The sequence below is a fragment of the Aotus nancymaae genome, unplaced genomic scaffold (assembly GCF_030222135.1).
Source record: "Aotus nancymaae isolate 86718 unplaced genomic scaffold, 86718_ANA_hifiasm-v0.15.2.pri h1tg000057l, whole genome shotgun sequence".
NCBI classification, from domain to species: domain Eukaryota; kingdom Metazoa; phylum Chordata; class Mammalia; order Primates; family Aotidae; genus Aotus; species Aotus nancymaae.
This window is the reverse complement of record NW_026988471.1, coordinates 72,905,899-72,930,330: the sequence shown is the minus strand read 5'-3', so window position 1 is coordinate 72,930,330 and position 24,432 is coordinate 72,905,899. Positions and strand designations below refer to the sequence as shown.

At 37.7% G+C, this 24,432-nt stretch overlaps 1 protein-coding gene and 1 non-coding gene across 14 annotated transcripts in view; one reads left to right on the top strand and one right to left on the bottom strand.

Annotated features, from left to right (window-relative positions):
* ALMS1 (ALMS1 centrosome and basal body associated protein) overlaps nt 1-24,432 on the bottom strand; it is a 246,366-nt gene that overhangs the window by 96,726 nt on the left and 125,208 nt on the right. For all 13 annotated transcript variants that reach the window (XR_010337974.1, XR_010337975.1, XR_010337976.1 and 10 more), the window contains 3 exons: nt 21,640-21,765; nt 10,360-10,530; nt 787-921 (listed from right to left, as the gene is read on the bottom strand). Coding sequence is in view for 8 of the 13 variants with exons in the window: in XM_064364240.1 (XP_064220310.1) it covers nt 787-921; nt 10,360-10,530; nt 21,640-21,765 (432 nt within the window). In the remaining 5 variants the exon portion in view is untranslated. The remainder of the gene's footprint in view (nt 1-786; nt 922-10,359; nt 10,531-21,639; nt 21,766-24,432) is intronic.
* LOC135269880 (U6 spliceosomal RNA) lies at nt 17,776-17,882 on the top strand. The gene has a single exon (XR_010338118.1). It is a non-coding gene; the product is annotated as a U6 spliceosomal RNA (small nuclear RNA).

Sequence of the window (24,432 nt, the reverse complement as noted above, 5' to 3'; positions counted from 1 at the left end):
ACATGTGACCATGTGCCTAAGTCTGGCCAATAGAATGCAAAGGAATGATACATATGGCTTCTCAGAAGTATCCTTAAAGGAAGAAATGTGCTTTTTCTTTTCCTTTCTTCCTGCTGGTTGCAATACGGGCTGATGGATACAGTTTAAGAATGGAGGCCAAAAATGTTAGAGTAACAAGAGAGCAACAGCTTTGTTCTGAAACTCTGGAGTACCACGTCAACTCTGGATGCTAACCTCTGGATTTTTACAAAAAAGAGAAATAGTTTCTGTCTTCTTTAAGCCAATGTTATTTCGCTTTTGTTTTCCTCTCAGAGTCAAAACCAATCCTAACTTAAATACACTATTAGGGGCATTTAAATGAGCATAATCCCTCTGAAGTAAAGTAACTGATAGGTAGGAAGTAAACAAGCTGAATTCCTAAAGAATAAAGGATTATATACAAAAATGGTATTAGAGGGTCTGGATCTCAGAATTGAGAGATTTTTATCGGCAGAGGTTAAATAGACCATTAAATGAATTTCTGGTAATGAGATTAATTTGTTTACTATATCCAAAAGATCTCCAGAAATAGCTCAAAGAGCTTTAAATATGTCAATTTTACCTGCCAAAGTATATAAAAAAATGTAGCTAAAAATACCTTAACTATTTCATATATAAGTGAGATAGAAGAGAGCTGAAGACAGCAAGAAAAAAATAGAGAACATATTTCTGTTTCTGTTCTTAAGGGAATAGCCTCATTTTAGAAGACGAGAAGAAAATAATATGCAGACAATCCAGTTTAGCTACCTGCAGTATCTTTCTGCAAGGGTTCTTTTTCTTTAGCCTGGGCAGCCTCAGTCACAGCACTCGTACTGTGGCTCTCTTTCGGTTTTTTGTCTGAGAGGTTCTCATCCCCAGTGATTAGCACTTGAACTGAGGCATCTGGAATAACAACATCATCTGATCTCAGAGAAGGAAAGATAATAAACACAATAGACAAGTAATCCTCCCCCAAAACTACAAGCAAAACCCTCCATCCATTTATATATTAGGTCTTAGGCTCCACCGTGTAAAAACTGTGACATGAATTGAAAAATTTTTCGTATTTTACTGCGTACAACAAGAGTTTAAATAAAATAACATTCTAAGGCTGGGCGCAGTGGCCCATGCCCGTAATCCCAGCACTTCAGGAGGCTGAGGCAGGTGGATCACTTGAGGTCAGGAGTTCAAGACAAGCCTGTTCAACATGGTGAACGTCTCTGTTAGCCAGCGTGGTGGTGCATGCCTGTAGTCCTAGCTACTCAGGAGGCTGAGGAAGGAGAATTGCTTGAACCCAGGAGGCAGAGGTTGCAGTGAGCTGAGATTGTGCCACAGCACTCTAGCCTGGGTGACAAAGCGAGACTCCGTCTCAAAAAAATGAAATGAAATGAAATAAAATAAAATAAAATAAAGTAACATTCTAAATAAAATTTGTTCCTTGATGGTTTGATGCAACAGCAAATTAAAAAAAAAAAGGAAAGATCAGATATGCTTTTTCAAAGGAAAAAAGATCTGAACAATGCTTTCAAGTTCTTTGGCCTATTCAAAGTTTTTACCATTTATGGAGTCAATTTTTATATTTCATATAATCCAAGAAAAGCATTTTTATCATCTAATTTTTTTTTAGATGAAGTTTCACTCTTGTTGCCCAGGCTGGAGTGCAATGGCGCAATCTCCACTTCCTGCAACCTCAGCCTCTTGGGTTCAAGCGATTCTTCTGCCTCAGCCTCCCAAGTAGCTGGGATTACAGGCATGTGCCACCACGCCTGGCTAATTTTGTATTTTTAGTAGAGATGGGGTTTCTCTATGTTGGTCAGGCTGATCTTGAACTCCCAACCTCAGGTGATCCACCCGCCTCAGCCTCCCAAAGTGCTGGGATTATAGGCGTGAGCCACTGCACTTGGCCTATCATCTAGATTTTATACACAGCATTCTCATATGATTTTTTAAAATCCCATGTAGTTATAGCCTTTTAAGCTTGTCTAATACTATTTCTCTTTGCTTTGTTTTTCTTGATCATCTTACATTTTTTATCTGTAAGTATATTTTTCAACAAAGAAATCAGAAAAGCAATAGAGATTGCTAAAAATGCAAAGAACCAGTCATCTCTTGCTACAACTTTTAAATCTATACATTTTTCTTATTTCTATTACTTCAATCCTCCTAATCTCTTTTATCTAAATGTCTTCTGAAATTTTTAGATCACTAAACTATTTCAGGCATACCTAAAGTATAGGCAACATAATGAACACCAAAGTATTTACCATAGAGCTTAAGAAACAAAATATTACAAATATAATGTTCTTTGTGTAAGGTGTTCCCAGTGATGCCATTCTCACTTTTCAGTAGCAACCTTTTCTTCTCCTGTTGCCCAGGCTGGAGTGCAGTGGCATGACCTCCCCTCACTGCAAACTCCACCTCCTGAGTTCAAGAGATTCTCCTGCCTCAGCCTCAAGCAGCTAGGATTACAGGCGCACGCCACCATGCCTAGCTAATTTTTGTCTTTTTAGTAGAGACGGGGTTTCACCACGTTGGTCAGGCTGGTATAGAACTCCTGACCTTGTGATCCACCCGCCTCGGCCTCCCCAAGTGCTGGAATTACAGGCGTGAGCCACCACGCCCGGCCCTTCAGTAGCAGCCTTTATACCAAATTTAGAGTTTATCAATATCAAGGTTATTTTGTAATTCTTTACTACATTGCATATATTAATCAACAACATACAGCATTCTTTTGCAAGTCTTTAAACCTTATGTAAAGGATACAATACTGCCTGTATCTTTACACAACATGCTTTTTTTCACTCAATATTATGATTTTCAGATTTAGTCAATTAATATATGTGTCTTTGATTCTCAATGTTATGTATTATTCTATTGTTTTAATATATATGAATACATTGATCAACTTAAGGCTATTTCCTATTTTGAAAAGCACTGCCACGAACATTCCTGTAAAATGTTTTTGCAGGTGGCATGCTTCATCAATATCTTCTCCCAGTCTGTTTCTTGTCTTTTAATTGTTTGATGTTGCTTATGCAAAAAATTTTCATTTTAATAATGGCACATTTACTATATTTTTCCTTTAGGGTTGGTGCTTTGTGTATCCTGTTTAAGAAATCTTTAATCATCACATGGTCATAAGGACAGACCATCTAAATTCTAAAAATTTGGTTATCTTATTTACTTTTAATATGCCTGGAACACTATATATTTTTGTTTAGTGTACAGCAGTGATTTATCTGATTTCACTTTTTCCAGATATATATTCATTGGTTTAAACCCTATTGAGTAGTTCCTCTTCATCTTTTCTCCAGATTGTTATGCCATCTCTGTATATGTTAAGCTTCCACATTCATAGATGTGTTTCTGGGTCACCATTCTGTTTCATTTTTCTTTCTGTTTATTCATTTGCAAATGATGTCTTAAATAAGCTGCACATGTAATAAGTCTTGATGTCTGGTATGGCAAGATCCCTTACCTTATTCCTTAAATATACTTTCACTGATTTTTCATAAATATTTTAGAATCAGCCTGTAAGTTCCATGAAACATTCCACTGAAATTCTGAGTAACAATGCATTTAATTTAGAAATTAATTTGGTGACATCTTTATTATTACAATTGTATAATTTTACAACTATTTAGGTCTTCCTTAATATATTTCAATGTAGTTTTATAATTTTCTCTTAATATAGTTTTGTATGCCCTTTTAGGTTCATTTGTAAGTACCATATTGTTTATCTTACACACCCTTTTAGATTCATTTCTAAGTACCATATTGTTTTTAAAAGATCTTTTTAACTGCACAGTGGAAAATATGGGGGGAAATGTGCACATATAGAGCTCTGAGAATTAAAAAACGCAAGTGTATATAACCTTACCCAGGTTAAGAAATAAAATCTGGCCAGAAACCTACATGCTCCTCTCATTCGTCCTTCCATCTCCCCTATGCTGAGGGTAACACCTGATTTTAAATACAGCAAATCAGTATTGAATATTCTTGAACTTTTTATAAATGGAATAATATACCACATACTTTTCTGTGTCTTGCTTTCTTCTCTCAAGTTGTTTGCAAGATTCGTTAAAGTGCTGTTACATATATTTGCCTTCACTCATTCTCTCTTGCTAATTAATATTCAATAATGTTAGTATGCCACAATTTATCCATTCTACTGGATAAATACTTGGCATTTGGGTAGTTTCCACTTTGGAGCTATTACAAATACTGTTGTGAAGAATATTTGCGTATGTTTCTCTTGGTGGTTGCATGCACCCTTTCTGTGGAGTATAGAGTTAGGAACAGAACAGCTATGTCATAGGTTCTGCTTTTGTGGACCTTAGTAGATAATGCCAAACCGCTTTCCAAAGTTATTAGACCAATCCACACTCTCACCAGCAGTGAATCAGTTCTGCCTGTTCTACTACATTCTTACCAATACGGTATTGTCTTTTTCATTTCAACCATCCTAATAGTAGGTATATGGAGCTATCTTACTGTGGTTTTAATTTACATTTCCCTGATGATTAATGAAGTGAAATATTTTGCACATGTTAATTGGCTGTTAGATATTCTCTTTTGTAAAGTATCTATTCAAGTCTTTTGCCCATTTTTCTATTGGTCTGAATACCTTTTTCATATTGATTTGTAGGCATTCTTTTTTATATTCTGGATATGTCTTTTGTGGGATACATGTATCACAAATATTTCCCTCGCTCTGTGGCTTGCATTTTACTATCTAATTTGGTATTGTTTATAAATATTTTTAAACATTTATTTGATATATTTTTAATTATTAGGTAGCTCCCCAAACCAGAATAGGTTCAGAGAGACTCTTGAATTTCTCATTTTAATGTGCCATATTTGTCAATATTTTCCTTTGTGGGTTCTTCTTTCGGCGGGGGGGCGCAGGGGAAATCCAGTTTAATAAGTCTTTTCCTATCACCAGATTAATACTCCTCCATTTTCTGATAGATCTATCAATCATTCATCTATCTACGCCCTTTTATATTTAGATCTACAATCCATTTTGAATAGATTTTTATAATGTGAGGGAGTCAATTTTTTTTTTCAGTATGAATATCTAACTTATCCTGCACATTTTACTCCCAAAACAATTCTTACCCCATCATATTAAGTAGTACCTTGAACACAAATCAGGTATCCATATATATGTGAATTTGTTTGTGGAATATTTTGCTTTATGGTCAGTTTGTTCATCCTTGTGCCAATATCACACTGTCTTAATTACTACAGCTTTATAATAAGTTTTGATACCTCACAGTGCAAATCCTTTAGATTTGTTCTTTTTAAGATTGCCTTGGCTATTCTTGGCATTCTGTATTTCCTTATCAATTTTAGAATAAGCTTGTTGGTTTCTGATAAAAAAAATAACCTGCTGGGATTTTGATGGGATTTTTCTTATTTTTAATATACGTATTTAAGTGTGTAACTTGACCCCTAAATACCACTTTGGCTCTCTTCCAAAAAATTTGGTAATTAAAATTTTGTTATCCTTCAGTTCTAAATACACTGCAATCTCCATTATGATTTATCTCTTTAACTTCTGAGTTATTTAAAATTACATTTAAAAATTTTCAAATAGATGAATGGTGTATTAGTTTCCTAGGGCTGTCATAACAAATTACTATATACTGGGCAGCTTAGACCAAAGAAATATAATCTTTGACAGCTACAGGCTAAAAGTCTGTAATCACGGTGTCGGCTGGGCCACACTCCCTGAGAAGGCTTCAGGTGGGAATTCTTCCTTGTCTCTCCCAGCTTCTAATGGCTCCTGGCATTCTCTGGCTTGTGGCAGCATAACTTCAATTTCTGCCTCTGTCCTCAATGGTCTTCTCTCCTCTTTTTATAAGGACAATAGTTACTAGATTTAGGGCTCATCTTAAATCCAAATGATTTAATCTTGAGATCCTTATCTAATGATATCTACAAAGACCCTATTTCTAAATAAGCTCACATTCTGAAGTCCCATGGACATGAATTTTGGGAGAACATCATTCAATCTGTTATAAACAGATTTTTCTTTTATTTCATTATTCCATATTTTTATTGTTGAGTTCTAATTTAGCTAGAGTATGGTCAGTGAAGCTGGTCTGTTTGAACATCAGTTCTCTGAAACCAACAAATTTATCAAATGTTCTGTGTTCTTTTAAAAATGCAAAATTCTCATAATATTGTAAGTCAACCTTTTAGTTACATTATTCAGATACTTTCTCTATTTCCTGATCTTTCACATTTCTGAAATGTATTGTTGAATTTACCTATACATTCCTGTAATTTTTCCTGAATGTAAGTTTGAGGATATACATATAAGCTCACAATTTTATCTTTCCTGGCACATTTGACCCTTTTATTACTATGAAATAAACTTTTGTATCTACCTTTAATATTTTTTTGTCCTGGAATTCTATTTTGTCTATATTAACGCTATTCACCAGCTTTTCTTTAGTCGGTATTTGCCAAATATATTTTTTCTTTTTCTTTTTCTTTTTTTTTTTGAGACGGAGTTTCGCTCTTAATACCCAGGCTGGAGTGCAATGGCGCGATCTCGGCTCACCGCGACCTCCGCCTCCTGGGTTCAAGCAATTCTCCTACCTCAGCCTCCCGAGTAGCTGGGACTACAGGCTGCGCCACCATGCCCAACAAATTATTGTATTTTTAGTAGAGACGGGGTTTCACCATGTTGACCAGGATGGTCTCGAACTCTTGACCTAGTGATCCACTCGCCTCGGCCTCCCAAAGTGCTGGGATTATAGGTGTGAGCCACCGCGCCCGGCCCTTTTTCTTTTTACTTACTTTTTTGAGGTGAAGGACAATATAAATTCTGATTTAATCAAAATAACAATATCTATGTTTTAAAGGGCTTGTAAGAAAAGTTTCATGAGGCTTATAAGAAAAGTCAGCAGTTCCCTATCCCACCCACTCCAGATCCCCAATTTCTAAAGGCTACTGTTTTCAACTCCTTTAGCCATTTATTCCAGGATCAATATCCTTATTTCCTAGTAACATGCTTTATATTACCATATCATTTTAAGTTCCAGAAATTATCTATTGATTTCCTTCTTAACATCAATTATAATCTCATACCTTTCAGTTCTGAGATTTATTCTTATACTATATACTAAGATCAATTGTGGATTTATCTCATTACAAAACCCTCCTACCCATACATATCCTCTCATCCTATCCTCTGAAAAGTTTTAGCCCTATATTAACGTTCAGCGTTCATATGTCACATAAATAATGGTCATGGTGATTAAATCAATATTCAATTAAATCGATATTTAGCATTTACATATGATTGTGTTATATAATTATTGTTCACAGCTAAGCCAGCTAGTATAATGGAATTACATTTATTTTCTATTACAAACTTCTGCTTTTCCTGAAGAGTTAATAACTGCTTTGTTTTTGTGTTGTTTGAGTTTCTATGTGACAATCACTACTTTGTCCTTATAGTTGCAAATAGAACTGAATATCTCCTCTAAGTACAGTCAATCACATAACATATCCTATCAATTTGGCTTTTTCCTTGTGGGGTTCAATCTGAATGGGTTCTAGGCCTTCTGTACCACTGTCACAGTGAGAATTCGTTTACTGTTTCCTGTGTTGTCCCCAACCATTTCCTTAATCCCATGTTTGTTTTTTTTTTTCAACTTAAACTCCCCTGTTTTAGTGAAATAATTTTCTTCCAGAATTCTAAGGTATTATTCCTTTGGTTTCTAACTTCGTTTATTACTTTTGAGAAGTTTGATGCTCGTCTCATTTCCACTTCTTTATATGGAACCTATGTTTTCTTTTTCGAAGCTGTTAGAATCTCTTTCCAAATCAATTTTAAAATGTCAAGGTCATGTGCCTTGGTGTGTATTTTTATGTATATGATCGTCCCTTTTGGTATGAAAACTCGTATCTTTTAATTCCGAAATTTATTCCCATACTAGTCCTTTGATTCTTTCACTTTGGCCTTCTCTATTGTCTTTATAAAATGCCTGCTTTGGATGTTGAACCTTGGGACAATCTTGAATTTAAAAAAATCATTTCCCTTCTCTTTATGTTCTATTTTTGAAGAGATTTTTCTCACTTTTACATTCCACCCCTTCCACTGAGAATTTATGATACGGTATTTTATGAGCTCATTTAGCTAACGCATAGGTCACTGTTCAGTTTCCAGGCAGGTATTCTCTCCTCTATCCTTCTTTGATGCTCTAAGGCGAGAGGTTCTAAGGCTCGGCTTCTCCCAAGGTGAAATGGCACTAAGGAATAAGCCAGGAGGAGGGCTTTTCTTTAGGATGCAAACTCTGGAAATAGATCAACAGATGGGGGATTCTAGGGGTCCTCAGATAACTGAGCCTGACTTTATTTCAAACATATCATCCTTATGAAATGAAGTCTGGGAGTGAGGTAAAGTTAGTGATTTCTTTGTGCAGACTTCTGATGGAGTTCACTTCATTTTCTGAGACTTGTTCCACATCTACCCTCACCTGAAGTATCTGATAGTGGGATCTTAGGGTTATCTCTTTCAACCAAATTGCCACTTGCATATGGACAGTGGAAAACACGTAAGGGATCCCCTGGTGCATAAGAGTTTTCAATTATGAACTATACTTTGTAAAATTATTTTTTTATTTACTTGGCAGTCTCAATGTTAGCTGGCAGATATGCTTCTCTTGTCTTATTTCAAAAGGCATTTATAAAAAGACTTCACCATGTTTTGAAGTAGAACAAAAATTATCTAAAGAAATGAATGTGTGCTTTCACAAGCAGACCTCATTAATTTTCCTCACAAAGGCATTAATGCTATCACATGACGTCATTAACACTATGTTCTATGGTCTAGAGCCTCCCTATGTTTAAAAAACTGCCCTAGGATCAGCAGCACCTAATAGTTATACACAGGAATAAAAAAGGATAAATGTAACAAACAAACGCAATTATACATACAGAATTTTCAGTGGCTACTGGAGTTTTCATTTAATAAATATTATCAGCTACAAAAGTATAGTATCAGGGGTGCAGAAGAAAAAGAGCTTTTATAAAACAGTAGGGGCCAGGCACAGTGGCTCATGCCTGTAATCCCAGCACTTTGGGAGGCGGAGGCGGGTCGATCACCTGAGGTCAGGAGTTCAAGACCAGCCTCGACAAAATGGTGAAACTCTTGTCTCTACTAAAAATACATAAAATTAGCCAGGTATGGTGGCGGGCACTTGTAATCCCAGATACTCGAGAGGCTGAGGCAGAATTGCTTGAACCCAGGAGGCAGAGATTGCAGTGAGCCGAGATCACACTGTTGCACTCCAGCCCAGGTAACAAGAGCGAAACTCTGTCTTAAAAAAAAAAACAAAACAGTGGCGGTTATATATAAGATTGAAACTGAAACACCCACAGTGACCAGAAAGATAAGGTGGATGAATGAAGCCAACTGGGTCTCAGCTGTGGGGATGAGAGCAAACAGGAGAATGGATATCCTGCCTCCAGGGAGACAGCCATGGCTCAGCTGCAGCTGATTACCGCCATGAATGAATGCGAGCCAAAGGGCAACCAGATTTTCTGATTTTTAAAGGGAAATCAAAAATCTTAATTTTAAAAGTTGGCAGAAAATTTAAAAAATTTTAAAACAACTTGGAGCTGGGTGTGGTGCTTCATGCCTGTAATCCCAGCACTTTGAGAGGCTAAGGTGGGAGGATAGCTTGAGGCCAGGAGTTCAAGCCAGCCCAGGCAACTTAGCAGGGTCCCCATCACTATAAAAAAATAAAAAATATCAGCCAGGCATGATGGTGTGTGCCTATGGCCCCAGCTACTCAGGAGGCTGAGGTGGGAGGATCACCTGAGCCCAGGAGTTCAAAGCTGCAGTGAGCTATAACTGCATCATTGCACTCCAGCCTGGGTGATAGAGTGAGACCCTGTCTCTAAAAAAAAAAAAAATTGTTTTTTAAATCATGTGAGCTACATATCTCCCTACAGAATCCAGCCTATGAGACATTAATTAGTTTGTAATATCTGACAGCGATAAACCAATGTAGCAATTTAATCAAGATTTCTATGGATCTTAGTCTCAAAAACATACTTGGTTGGATATTACTTCATTTAAAAAGTTATATCATATTTTATTCCCCATTGTGAAAATGAAGTTTATAGTTTCCAAAAATCTCTGAAGCATAACAGAAGATTTTATGAAATTTTACCTTCTTGTATATGATCAACATAATAGCAAGGAGAAAAGCTTGTATAACGAAACAGAAAAAAAGGATAAAGACTGGAAAATATTCTCATTTAGGATGAAAAGAGGAGAAAGAGCCACAAAATATACAAAGCCAATCCAGTTACCTGCATTATCACTTCGCAAGGGTTTTCCCCCAACTGGCAAGGATGCCTTAGTCACTACCCTCTTACTGTAGATTCCTTCCTTATGTCTAATGTTAACAGTGGCTGAGACGTCATCATCTCTCGTGCCTAGCACCTGTGCTGGGAAGTCTGGAGCAACGGCATCATTGGATCCTACAGAAGAATGGGAAAGTAATATAATTAACACAAATATGGACATGATATTGAGAAAGACTTTTTTAAAATTTGCCTTTTAGACCAATTCTATGAAAAAAGCACTACAATGGGTAGGATAATCAGAAGGAAATGTCAGTCAAAACTGAAGTTGTAAGCTATGTAACATAAATTCTAATAAAACAAGGCAGAGATGCAAATGACATAAGAGAAGACGTAAAATGGAGAATCGGTTCAGGAGAGAGAATATTTCCAGCTCACTACAGTTTTGGAGGTAGGAGAAAATGAATTGTACCTTGGAAAAAAAGTTTTTTGATGTGGAGAGGAAGGAAGAAAGGCATTTTGGGCAGAAGTTACAGCATAAGCAAAGACAAGAAGTATTTAAGAATAGTGGACACTATATAATCAGGCTGGATTACAGAATACATTAAGGAGAGTGGTAGGAGATATTAAAAAATAATTGTTTGTAATAAATTCAGCAGTACATGGGATCCCAAGTTGAAGAGTATAAATTTTATTGTATATGAAATGCAACACAATGGAAGATTTTTAAATAAAAGAATAATATAATTAGCTATGTTTCCAGAAGATTAATCTGACAAAATACAAAAGACAAAACACTGAAAGGAAAATGATAGATGATAAGTAAAAGATTTGAAAGTATTTAATTTTCTTTTAGAATATATTTCAACATTCCTACATTCCTTGATAAAATAAATTAATCCATGCCACATCTAACAGTCAAAAGAACATTTCTAGACATATAAAGGTTTATACTAATTACAGAATTATCTTCTATAAAACGATTTTTTTTCCCCTAAGATCCTGTATTTCCTGAACTCCTAGTATGGGTACGGCAATAAGAATTAGGTAAGTACCAGTCTCATCAGTTTAGTGCACAGTAAGCCATGAAGAGTTTTTCAGGACAGATTGCAAGGATAATACCAAGCCTTCTAGGCCAAATAGACAGATTATATTGGTCTCTTCTCAACTTCTGTAACATCACTTTCTCTTATTTGCCTCCTACCTCTCTGGAACCTTATTATCTTTTCTTTTGCCAAATCTCTTAATGCTGGAGCTCTTCAAGGAGTCAGAACTGGTCTTTCTTCTCTTCCTAGATAAACTTATCGACCACCAATGTATATGCTGATGAACAACAAATAATATACCATTGGCCAAGACCTTTCTTCTCAGCACCTGACTCTAGCATTCAGGGTAACACACCTAGCTCTTACAGCATTTTTACGGAAATAAGAAAAAGATGTCTCTTCCTCAAATAAAAATGTTTAAGTTACCTATACATTGTGGTACAACACAAACAACTGTAAATGGTGGTCATTCTCTTCACAAATCCTCCTAGGGAGTACACACCAGCAGCAGCATGCACACGCACACTCTGCACCACCACCCTTGTTCTCCAAGAGAGGTGGCTCTGTCAAGTTCAGTCAGGTGAGGAACAATTACATCTCTGAGAGCAGTGGGCGAACGAGCAAGAGAATCAACCTCAGAGGAGGTGACGGGCAGCTGAGAGAGAGTGCAGCCACATGTGTGTGTGTCAGTGAATGTAGGTATACTGATTTTCCTGTACCTGTGCATAGCTATAATATGTGCAAGTATAGATTTATGTTTGGGGCAACACAAGAGTTAACATTATTGCTCCAGAACTCTAAAGATATGGGGTATTCATGCACATCTGTGTGTTTTCATGAAAGTATATATTTATAATGTGAATAGTGCCACCTTATATGTGGCGTGCATTGCACACAAACTTAACATGTGTAAATCAACTCTGCCTACATTCAATTGCAGACCTAACATCTCTATGTGGGTGTACAACAGGAATCTCTCTCTTTTTTTTTTTTTTGAGACTGAGTCTTGCTCTGTCGCCAGGCTTGAGTGCAGTGGCATGATCTCGGCTCACTGCAACCTCCACCTCCCGGGTTTAAGCGATTCTCCTGCCTAAGCCTACCAAGTAGCTGGGACTACAGGTGTGCACCACCACACCCAGATAATTTTTGTATTTTTAGTAGAGATGGGATTTCACCATGTTGACCAGGATGGTCTTGATCTCTTGACCTCATGATACACCCACCTTGGCCCTTCAAAGTCTTGGGATTACAGGCGTGAGCCACTGCGCCCAGCCAGAATCTCATTTTTAACATGAGATATTTTGATCATCTTCCCCAAATCTGTTTCTTCCTCAATCTCCAACTCAGCAAATGGAACCTCTATTCACCTAGTTGCTCATTCCAGACATTTTTTTCATGCTCTTCTCCCTCACTCTTCATATTCTATCATCAAATCTAGGAGAAACTATTTCTAAAAGGAAGTTGACTATCCATTTCTCCCTATCTCTATTGATAATATGAATACTGATGCTACCTACCATCTCTAGTACCGTCTACAGCAACAGATTTCTAACTAACTGGTGTCTCTACTTGCACTTTAACCCGCCGCCGCATGGCTCTCTGCCTTCCCATTTATAAATCATTTCTCCACATAGTGGCAAGAATAAACTTTACAAGTATAAATCAACCATAACTTGCAATAGTACTAGAATAAAACCCAAACATTTTAATACAGTTGATAGGCTCCTGCATGATCTTGAAGCTACTTAGCCCACTATGCTCTACCCTGTTAAATAAAACTTATGGCAGTCCATCATTTTAGACTAAGCTGTTGCACTAGACCCCAACAGACCAAACCAAAATGTAGTCACTTGTGCCATACAACCAAACTGAAACTTTAAGGAAGAAGGAAAGTCCCAAAATGGGCCAGTTTTTTCTAAAAACAAGAGATTCACAGCAACTAATTTAAAAAGGGGCCAGTTTACCCTGAGCTGGCATAAAAAGGAACTTCTCTCTGCTTTAATCTTTACCAGGAAAGTAACCTGAAGTAACCTATGTTAATCAATAAGCTTTTTTTGGTATTACAGATGATCCACCACTTACAATGGAGTTATATCCCGTTAAGTCCATCATAAGTTGAAAATACTGTAAGTCAAAAATGTATTTAATGCCCCTAACCTACCAAGCATCATAGCTTAGCCCAGTCTACTTTAAACATGTTCAGAACACTTACAATAGCCTACAAGTGGACAAAATCATCTAACATGAAGCCTATTTTATAATACAGTATCACATAGCTCATATAGTTTATTATCACCATATGAGTATGGTGATACTGAAGTATGGTTTCTACTAAATGTGTATCACTTCCATACCATCATAAAGTCAAAAAATAGTTAAGTGGAACCATTGTACATTGAGGACTATTTGTATTGTGTTTCCTTGTTCCTGGTCTGGCTACCTTATCAGAACCAACTGCTCTGCCATGCCCAATGTACCTTTTCTTTATTATAGAATGAGATGTTGCCCGATTCATGAATCACTACGAAAACCAATTAGATCTTTAAATTTGTTGAAATTTCAATCCACGCTGCCTTCTTTCCATTTGTCAAATGCATCGAGCTCTTTTCTGCTTCAGGGGTTTTCCCCATCTTGTTCTCTCTGGCCAGAACAGTCTCACACTCCACTCTTTGCCTACCTAACTCATCCTTATCCTCTGGAGTTCAATTCAAAAGTTTCTTCCTTGAAAAGGGCTTCATAAGTTTGTAAAACACAACTGGGTCTACTTGTTTATCTTGGAACTCTTTATTTTCTTAGCATTTATCATTTGTAATTATGTACTTATTTGTGGTTATCTGTCACCCAACGTGAACATAAACACCATGATAGTTTATTTTGAGCAATACTGAAATTGTAACACCTACCACAGTATATCTGCTTGGAACATGGTAATATCTTTAATACCTATTGTTTGAATAAACACATGAACATGAGCTGACAGCCTCCTATCATTAAAAAAAAAAAAAAAAACCTGATCATTGTAGAAAATTCAGGAAAGTATGAAGGAAACAATAAAAAATAAAACAACTAAACCTTGGTTATATATCCTACTAAGTGAACATATACAGGAATCATTACTATTTTTTAACTAAAGTAGAGATACATTTTAAATGAAATTTAGGGTTTAAAGTCAGCATGTGAGGTGAAATCCTTGTCAGAGGGTCAAAATCACCCTTGAAGGTATCTTACGAAGGCATATGCTGAAACTGACATCCTGTCTGCTCAAGAGACCCACCAGGGTCCACTTTTTCCTCCAGGCTTGCAACATGTCACTGCGCCTGAATCTGACCACTTGATGATATACCTGATACTGTACCAAAAAGACATTTCTTCAAACTCAAGAATCACACCCAGGCAAGCCAGATACGATGTTTACACTGTAAAAGGCAAACCCAAGGACTACAGTGAACTTTGAGAACGAAGTTTGCCATCTTTCATTACATACTCCTCCGTAGTCGTATGTTCACAAAGGATAGAGTGCATGCACAAAACACCTGTACTTTTAAAATTCTTTCTCTCCTCTTTTGTTAAATATATGTATTTGAACTTAAGTTAAATACATGTATGAGACAATATCAATGTATGCTAAAATTATTTATCATAGCTAAAGACATCTCACTGAATTCTACTCATCTGATTTAATTGTTTATGCTATCTTAAAGTTTCCTATGTTTCTTGTTCTATTATTTTGCTAATTTCATATACTCAATAGTGATTTGGAAGATAGATTTCTACTTTTAAAATTCAATTAAGTTTCTTTTTTTGGTAACTTCTTAAGTTTTTTAACTGTGGTAATACATACATAAAACATAACCATGACTGGTGCAGTGGCTCACAACTATAATCCCAGCACTTTGGGAGGCTGAGGTGGGCAGATCACTTGAGTTCAGGAGTTTGAGACCAGCCTGGCCAACATGGTGAAACCCCATCTCTGCTAAAAATACAAAAATTAGCTGGGCATGGTAGCAGATGCCTGTAATCCCAGCTACTCAGGAGGCTGAGGCAGGAGAACTGCTTGAATCTGGGAGGCGGAGGCTGCAGTGAGCCGAGATTGTGTCACTATACTCCAGCCTAGGTGACTAAGCAAGACTCCATCTCAAAAAAAAAAAAAAAAAAAAAAAAACAAAGTAACCATTTTTAAGTGTACAGTTTAGTGGCATTAAGTATATTCACACTGTTATGCAACCATCACCACCATCTATTCATCTTCCCAGACTTAAACTCTGTACCCATTAAACAATAACTTCCCACTCTCCCTACCCCCAGCCCCTGGTAAACACAGTTCTACTTTCTGTCTCTATGAATCTGACTTTTCTGGGTACCTTATATAAGTAAAATTACACATTATTTGTCCTTTTCTGACTGGCTTATTTCGCTTGGCCTAATGTCTTCAGAGTTCATCTATATTGTGGCATGTATCAGAATTTCATTCCTCTTTAAGGCTGAATAATACTCCATTGCACATATACATCACATTTTGTTTATCCATTCATAGATCAACAGACATTTGGGTTGTTTCCACCTCTTGGTCATTGTGAATAATGCTGTTATCGGGTGTATGAACAGCTCTTCAAGATCCTACTTTCACTTAGTTGGGGTATATATTTAAAAGTGGAATTACTGGATCATACTAATTCTATATTTATTTTTTTGAGGAACAGCCACAATGTTTTTCATATTGGCTATACCATTTTACATTCCCGCCAGCAAAAGCAAGGGTTCCAAATTCTCCACGTCCCTGACAACACTGATAATGTTCCATTCTGTTTGTTTTTTAAAATAAGTAATTCTAATGGATGTGAAGTGGTATCTTACTGTGGTTTTGGGGTGGTATTTCAACATGATTAATGATGTAGAGAAGATTTTCATGTGCCTATTGGCTATTTGCACGTCTTCCTTAGAGAAATGTCCATCAGATTCTGTGCCCATTTATGGATTAGATTATTTGGGTTATTGTTCTAAGAGTTCTTTACATATTCTAGATATTAATCCCTCATCAGATAAATGATTTGCAAGTATTTTCTCCTGTGATTCACCTTTTCATTCTGCTGACTGTATTTTGTGTACAGAAGTTTTGAATTCTGATAAAGTCTAACATATATTTTTTTGTTTTGTTGACTATGTTTTTTTGTTTTTGTTCTTTGAGACATGGTCTCACTCTGTTGTCCAGACTGGAGAGCAGGGGTACAATCAGAGCTCACTGCAGCTATAAACTTCGAGGTTCAAGTGATACTCATGCCTCAGCCTTCCAAGTAGCTGGGACTACAGACGTAGACCATCATGCCAGGCTGACTTTTAATTTTTTGCAGAGACAGGGTCTTGCTATTGCCCAGGTTGATCTCAAACTCCTGGGCTCAGGCAATCCTCCCATCTCGGCCTCCCAGAGTTCTGGTATTATAGGAGTGAGTCATCGCACCTGGCCTGGACATTTAAATAATACAACGTAGCAACTCTGGAAATCAGATTCTACTTCCATCCCTGGGTTTGTTGTTGCTTTATGTTGTTTGTTTAATAACTTTTCTAAACTAATTCTGTAAAGTCTATATTCTTTGTTACGTGTGGCCATTGCAGTTACTACTCAATTAGCTTAGTGGTCAGCTAATGCCTGAACAGAGATTTCCTTAAATGCCTAGAACCAATAAATCTCCCAGCCTTCATCAAATGGCTCCATGCACATATTGGGATGTACCTTCAGCACTGACCTAGGCAGCTGTCAACTCTACCTTAGCCTTCCCTTTTCTTCTTATATAGAGCCTCAACATCAACCAGAGATAACACTTGGCCCCTGGGGTCTTTCCCGAGAATACACAGGCCTATGACTGTATGGGATCTCCCAGAGTCTTAGGAATATGTCAGAGCCTTTCAAAGCACCCATCAACCTCTTATCCTTAAGTTTTCCTTTTAAGCTTTTCAGTTAGTTTACTGTCTACCTCAACTGTTAGTCCTCACTTCAGCCATTTTAACATTAAAATACTTGCCTGTAAAAATGTTTTTGATAAACTTCTTTCCCTCTCCTTCACCAGAGGCCTTTAGAACTGGATGGCTCCCAGTCAGGTCAAGTAAAGACAAGCCTTTTCAGTGAAATCTTCCATGGAACCATGAGATAGGTCAAATACTGACAATTCTTTGGGAAGGAAGTTTAAAGACAGATCCAGCTCCATTTTGCTTCCTTTGGTCTTGGGAAAGAAAGCTGTATTTCTTAAGGCTATCACTGAGCGGAGGTACTGGGAATGGGACGATTAGGGCAAGTTAAAATGAAAACGCTTACTGTTCTTAGTGGGATTCAGCCATTTTTCTTGAATAAATACTCCCTGGCTTGCTATTAAGACTGGTTAATGTGCTCGCTTCGGCAGCACATATACTAAAATTGGAACGATACAGAGAAGATTAGCATGGCCCCTGCGCAAGGATGACACGCAAATTCGTGAAGCGTTCCATATTTTTAAAGTCTCAGGATACAAAATCAATGTGCAAAAATCACAAGCATTCCTATACACCAATAACAGACTTAAAGAGAGCCAAATCAAGAACGAACTGCCATTCACAATTGCTACAAAGAGAATAAAATACCTAGGAATACAACCAACAAGGAACCATAAAGGACCTCTTCAAGGAGAACTACAAACCACTGCTCAACGAAATAAGAGAGGACACAAACAGATGGAGAAACATTCCATGTTCATGGTTAGGAAGAATTAATATCGTGAAAATGGCCATACTGCCCAAAGTAATTTATAGATTCAACGCTATCCCCATCAAGCTACCAATGACCTTCTTCACAGAACTGGAAAAAACCACCTTAAACTTCATATGGAACCAAAAGAGAGCCCGCAGAGCCAAGTCAATTCTAAGCAAAAAGAACAAAGCAGGAGGCATCACACTACCGGACATCAAACTCTACTACAAGGCTACAGTAATCAAAACAGCATGGTACTGGTACCAAAACAGAGATATAGACCAATGGAACAGAACAGAGGCGTCAGAGGCGACACAACATATCTACAACCACCCGATCTTTGACAAACCTGATAAAAACAAGCAATGGGGAAAGGAGTCCCTGTTCAATAAGTGGTGTTGGGAAAACTGGCTTGCCATATGCAGGAAGCAGAAACTCGACCCCTTCCTGACACCTTACACTAAAATAGACTCTAGATGGATTAAAACCTTAACCATAAGACCTAACACCATAAAAACACTAGATGGAAACCTAGGCAAACCCATTCAGGACATAGGCGTAGGCAAGGACTTTATGACCAAAACACCAAAAGCATTGGCAACAAAAGCCAAAATAGACAAATGGGACCTAATCAAACTCCACAGCTTCTGCACGGCGAAAGGAACAGTCAATAGAGTGAATCGACAACCAACAGAATGGGAAAAAATTTTGCAGCCTACCCGTCTGACAAAGGCTGATATCCAGAATTTACAACGAGCTAAAAAAGATTTACAAGAAAAAAACAAACAAGCCCATTCAAAAATGGGCAAAGGATATGAACAGATACTTTACAAAAGAAGACATACATGAGGCCAACAAACATATGAAAAAATGCTCATCATCACTGGTCATTAGAGAAATGCAAATCAAAACTACATTGAGATACCATCTCACGCCAGTTAGAATGGCGATCATTAAAAAATCTGGAGACAACAGATGCTGGAGAGGATGTGGAGAAATAGGAACACTTTTACACTGTTGGTGGGAGTGTAAATTAGTTCAACTACTGTGGAAAACAGTGTGGCGATTCCTCAAGGACCTAGAAATAGAAATTCCATTTGACCCAGCAATCCCATTACTGGGCATATATCCAAAGGATTATAAATCGTTCTACTATAAGGACACATGCACACTAATGTTCATTGCAGCACAGTTTACAATAGCAAAGACCTGGAACCAACCCAAATGCCCATTGATGATAGACTGGACAGGAAAAATGTGGCACATATACACCATGGAATATTATGCAGCCATTAAAAACGAGGAGTTCGCGTCCTTTGTAGGGACATGGATGAACCTGGAAACCATCATTCTCAGCAAACTGACACAAAAACACAAAATCAAACACCACATGTTCTCACTCATAGGCGGGTGTTGAACAAGGAGAACACATGGACACAGGGAGGGGAGCACTATACACGGGGGTCTGTTGGGGGGGAGTTGGGGGGACAGCGAGGGGGTGGGGAGTTGGGGAGGGATAGCATGGGGAGAAATGCCAGATATAGGTGAAGGGGAGGGAGGCAGCAAATCACACTGCCACGTATGCACCTATGCAACAACCTTGCACGTTTTTCACATGTACCCCAAAACCTAAAATGCAATTAAAAAAAAAAAAAAAAAGACTGGTTAATTTCCAAACATTTATCTCTTTCTTTGGATGCTGTTGCCTTGGTTTTTTGTCGTTGTTGTTATTTGGATCTTATGATTTCTATTATTTACTTATTCTCACTGAAGAACAATTATTTCGCCCAAATATTTGCTAACAATGATGTATGTCTTGCTCTTGGCTCCAAACGCTAATTGGCTCCTCTCACAGCTATAGATATACAACATATTCATAGATAATGGCTAGGAATTAGAACAATTCCTAGGCTTTCATCTAGTATAGGTCTATGGGTCTGAGAAAGGATTGTTTTCTATTCCCAACTTCCTCACTCTCAGAATAGATGGTGAACATGAAAAAACAATCTCAAGTGTGTATGGCAACTAGATCTCTTCTTGTCATACTGATGCATACGGTACTTTATTACAGACACTATATTTCTCAGGATACAGTGTGCCCCTCCTGAGTCATTTTCTTCTCTCATTACCCACACTGTTCAATCTTTCTCTAAGTTAATCTCTCCAACCAGATGGAAGTGCTAGTGACATATATGGATGGTAGGACAATGGAGGCCTCAGAAAGTATTGGCACATCTGACCAGGTTTCTACTGTTCACAGACATTCTGTCTTTTGAACTATGAGTAAGTGGGATATAAGATTTTTCTACCTATAATCAATAAGTGAGCTTGTTTTCTTTCCGGTAGCCAATAAGAGTGTTCTTAAAACCATAGACTTGTAAGGAGTAAACATTTCTTCACTTATGCAATAAACTTAATCTTAACTTTTGGTGAGTATTTTTGTGGTTCTTTTTTCAATGCCATCATTATAGGAAATTAAGCAAGGCTGTATCAGAGGCTTTAATGCAGTTACCATCAGAAGCTACTTTGGTTCTCTTTCATATAAAAGTAACTAAAATGTCTACCTAAGACCAGGAACAACTTCTCCTTTCTTTGTAATTTCTATACATATAGTGATATTTATGGACAATCATGGAAAAAACAATTTGTCTAAAGTAAACCAAGTCATCCCCTGTGGACAACTCAAAACACTGTCCCACCAATCAAAACCCAACACAAGACCAACTCTGCACCCTTAACTTAAAATCCCCACAGGAAATACTTATCTAGTCCCTCCATGGGGTACTATTCATTTCCTAACTCTGCAGCTCCTCCATAGTGGATTCACAGGGATGCTACAAGATATTTTTAAATTCTAGGTAAAGGATAGTGATAAACTACTAGCTCAAGGTCAAAGTGTCATCAGATAGTGCTATGTTCCTTTCAATGTTGTGCCTTTGCAAAAGCTGGATTTTTGGCAGCTGCTGTAATAAAAAGCAGAAAATAAGAGTGTCCAGTCTCATCTCACAGTTTGGGAAGTTGCACAGTGTCTAACAGCTACACATATGTCATTAGTAAGTAACCGTGGTTATTTATGAACAAAATTTTCTTTCAAACACCAAAACCAAAAAGAAATAACAATTTTGTTAAGTCATTAGATCAAAACAATTAGTATTTATGTCCTAATTCTTTAGTTGCTATTTGAAGAAACTAATTGTTTATTATACATAAAGCTGAGAAAATAAATCAATGAAATACTAAGGGTGCGGTAAACCAAGAAAGCTTAGAAACTTTGCCCTAGATGGAGCCCACTAACCCAAATAATGATCCATACAATTTCCTTCATCGAATATTTATAAATGCTTATGTGTATATAATATATCTGATCAAATAACTCACCTCTCTGAATCAGAGATCAAGGTATGAAAAGTTCCATATTTCACTGAAAAATTAAAGAGCACTTGCCTTTTGTCACTTCAGAATCAACTAGTCAAAACACAAATAAAATCTTGAATAATAAAATTTTGAATAATTTCTGCATAATACCTGAATGGGAGCTTTCAACGGTGGTATCTGATTTGGAATCCGAAGATGGAGGAATTTGTCTTAACTGTGGAACATAGTACATCTTCGTGCTACCAGAAGGCTTATATGGCAATAATAAAGGCTGACCTAAGGAGGTAAAAATCAGACATTTATCAATTCATTGAACAAATATGGAATGCCTTCTATGTGCCAGGCAGTGTTCATGATTTTTGGAATGTATGAGTAAACAGACAGAAATGTATCTCTGCCTTCAAGAAGAATGAGAATTCTGAGGAGGAAAATAGAGAGTAAATAATTAACATACTAAATAAGTAAATTATCTAGCATTTTAATAAATTATAAGTGATACAGGGAAAATACAGAAATGCTGAGGGTAATCAGGCATACAGGAGAAATTGGGGTTTACGATGTGGAGAAAAGAGAGTTTAAATAGAATGGTAGGGATAGGTTTCATTGAGATGACTTTTTAACATTCCATTCCATATACAGATGACTCTAACCAAAAAACATCTTATCTTACATTGAACCCACTGGTCATAATTAACCGTTTATACTGGTCTTACTCTGCTTCCAGAGTCATAGACCTTAAGTCTAATTCTCATCTATGTGACAGAGCTTCAAAACAGTTTCTACTGCAAGACTATTAATTTTCAATATTAAGAAAATACATAAAAGTAAAAACTACAAGGTCCTACCACTCAAGGATAATTATTATTAACATTTTAATGTATATCTTACCCATCTTTTCCTGTTTTTTTATGTGTTTACAAAGCTGTCTGCATACAGTATGCATAATTTGAAATTCAGCTTTTCTACTTTATAATATTCATTTTACTTCCTATTCTTCACACTTCTATGGTTATACCACAGGTTAAAGATAGTCAACTCTTACTCTAATGTTGAAAATTTAGGTTGAGTTAAAATGTCCAATTATAAAGAATTCTGAGAATGAAGACTTTCCGGCTTATACTTATTCTCCCCCATGATCCACCTGAAATAAATTCTCTTTTTCAAAGTGAAAAATTACACCATTTATGAAGTTTTAAAAAAAAGTACTGACGGCTAAATTGCTTACTGTCTGTGACTATTTACTCTTCCTCATATGTATATGTATGGTCATTAAGAAATGATTAACTGCTAATAAGGGTAAATGGAATCTCACTTTTAAAATATGCCCTTATGGAGGTTTAATTTTTTTTCATATATTAGTTTTTCATTCATGATTGGTAGAAACTGTCTAATGTCCCCTCGTGTCCAACTTCCCTCCCTCCTTACATCTATATACTATGTTATCCAATCTCCCACCCAGCCATGTATGTACGTGTGAATAACTTTGTTCCTCCTGTAGGATGAGCGAGAGAATGTGTGCAACTTCCAGGCATTCAGATAAAGGTATCCCATTAAAGCCCCCCACTTCCTAGGTACTGCAAATCATGATAGCTGTAGCAGTTAGTTACTCTAGACCCAGAAATGGAAGTCACACTTCCAGAGATGGAAGGATGCCAGAGCACATATGCAGCTCAGTTATCTGCTCTAGACTACTTACCTGTAATTTAGGGTTTCTGTGATAAAATAGCTTATACCATAGCCTAAAGTAATAAGAAATGCAATTCCCAGGAAAGTCTTGGTGATGTACTAGAATCAGAGCCAGGGGACTTGGGGGGCATGCAACCTAGTAAGACACCAGCCAAAATGGCTAAGGGAGCACTTGCACCACTCCACACCCAAACCCAGGCAGCACAGCTTGCAGCTTCAGGAGAGATTCCTTCCTTTCAATTTAGGAAGATGGAAAATTAAACAGGCCTTTGTCTTGCAACCTGGATACCAGCTCAGCCAAGATACGACAGAGATGCCAGGCAGAGTCCTGAGGCCCCTATTCCATGACTTGGCTTCTGGACACCATTTCTAGACACACCCTGGGCCAGAAAGGAACCCGCTGCCTTGCAAGGAAGGACCCAGTCTGAGTGGGATTCATCATCTGCTGACTGAAGAGCACTTGGGTCCTGAATAGTCAGCAGTGGTAGGCAGGCAGTTCTCACCTGGGTGACTCTAGAGATGTGCTGGCTTCAGGCGTGCACATTCCCAAACATGGTGGCTATAAGGAGAGAGAGGATCCCTTTGCCTGAGAAAGGGAGATGGAAGATGAACTAGGACTTTGTTCTGCAGTTAGGTGCCAGCTCAGCCACAGAGGGGTAGAGTACCAAGTAGGCTCCAGGAGTTCCTAATTCCAGGTCTTGGCTTGTGAATGGCATTTCTGGACCTGCCTTGGGCCACAGGGGAGACCACTGCCCTGAAGGGAGAGTCCCAGGCCTAGCAACATTCATCCCAAACTGACAAAAGAGCCCTTGGGCCTTGAATGAATATCAGTGGTAGGCAAGCAGTACTCACCACAAGCCTGGGGCAGTGGTGGCCATGGGGAGTGACTTCTCTGTTTATGGAAAAAAGAGGAAAGAACGGGAAGAACTTTGTCTTGTGGCATGGATGCCAGTTCAGCCACAGCAGAATAAAGCACTAAGGTTTCAGGTCATGGTTCCCAGACAGCAATTCTGTACCTGCCTAGGGCCAGAGGAAATCGCCACCCTGAAGGGAAGCACACAAGACTGCCTGGTTTTGCCATCTTTTGATTGTAGAGCCCCAGGGTCTTGAGCAAACATAAGCAGTATCCAGGAAGTGGTTACTGTAGACCTCAGGTGAGACCCAGTTGTGTGCTGGCTTCAGGTCTGACCTAGAACAATCCCACTGGTGGTGGCCACAGCCACAGGGGTGCTTGTGTCACCCCTCCCCCAGCTCCAA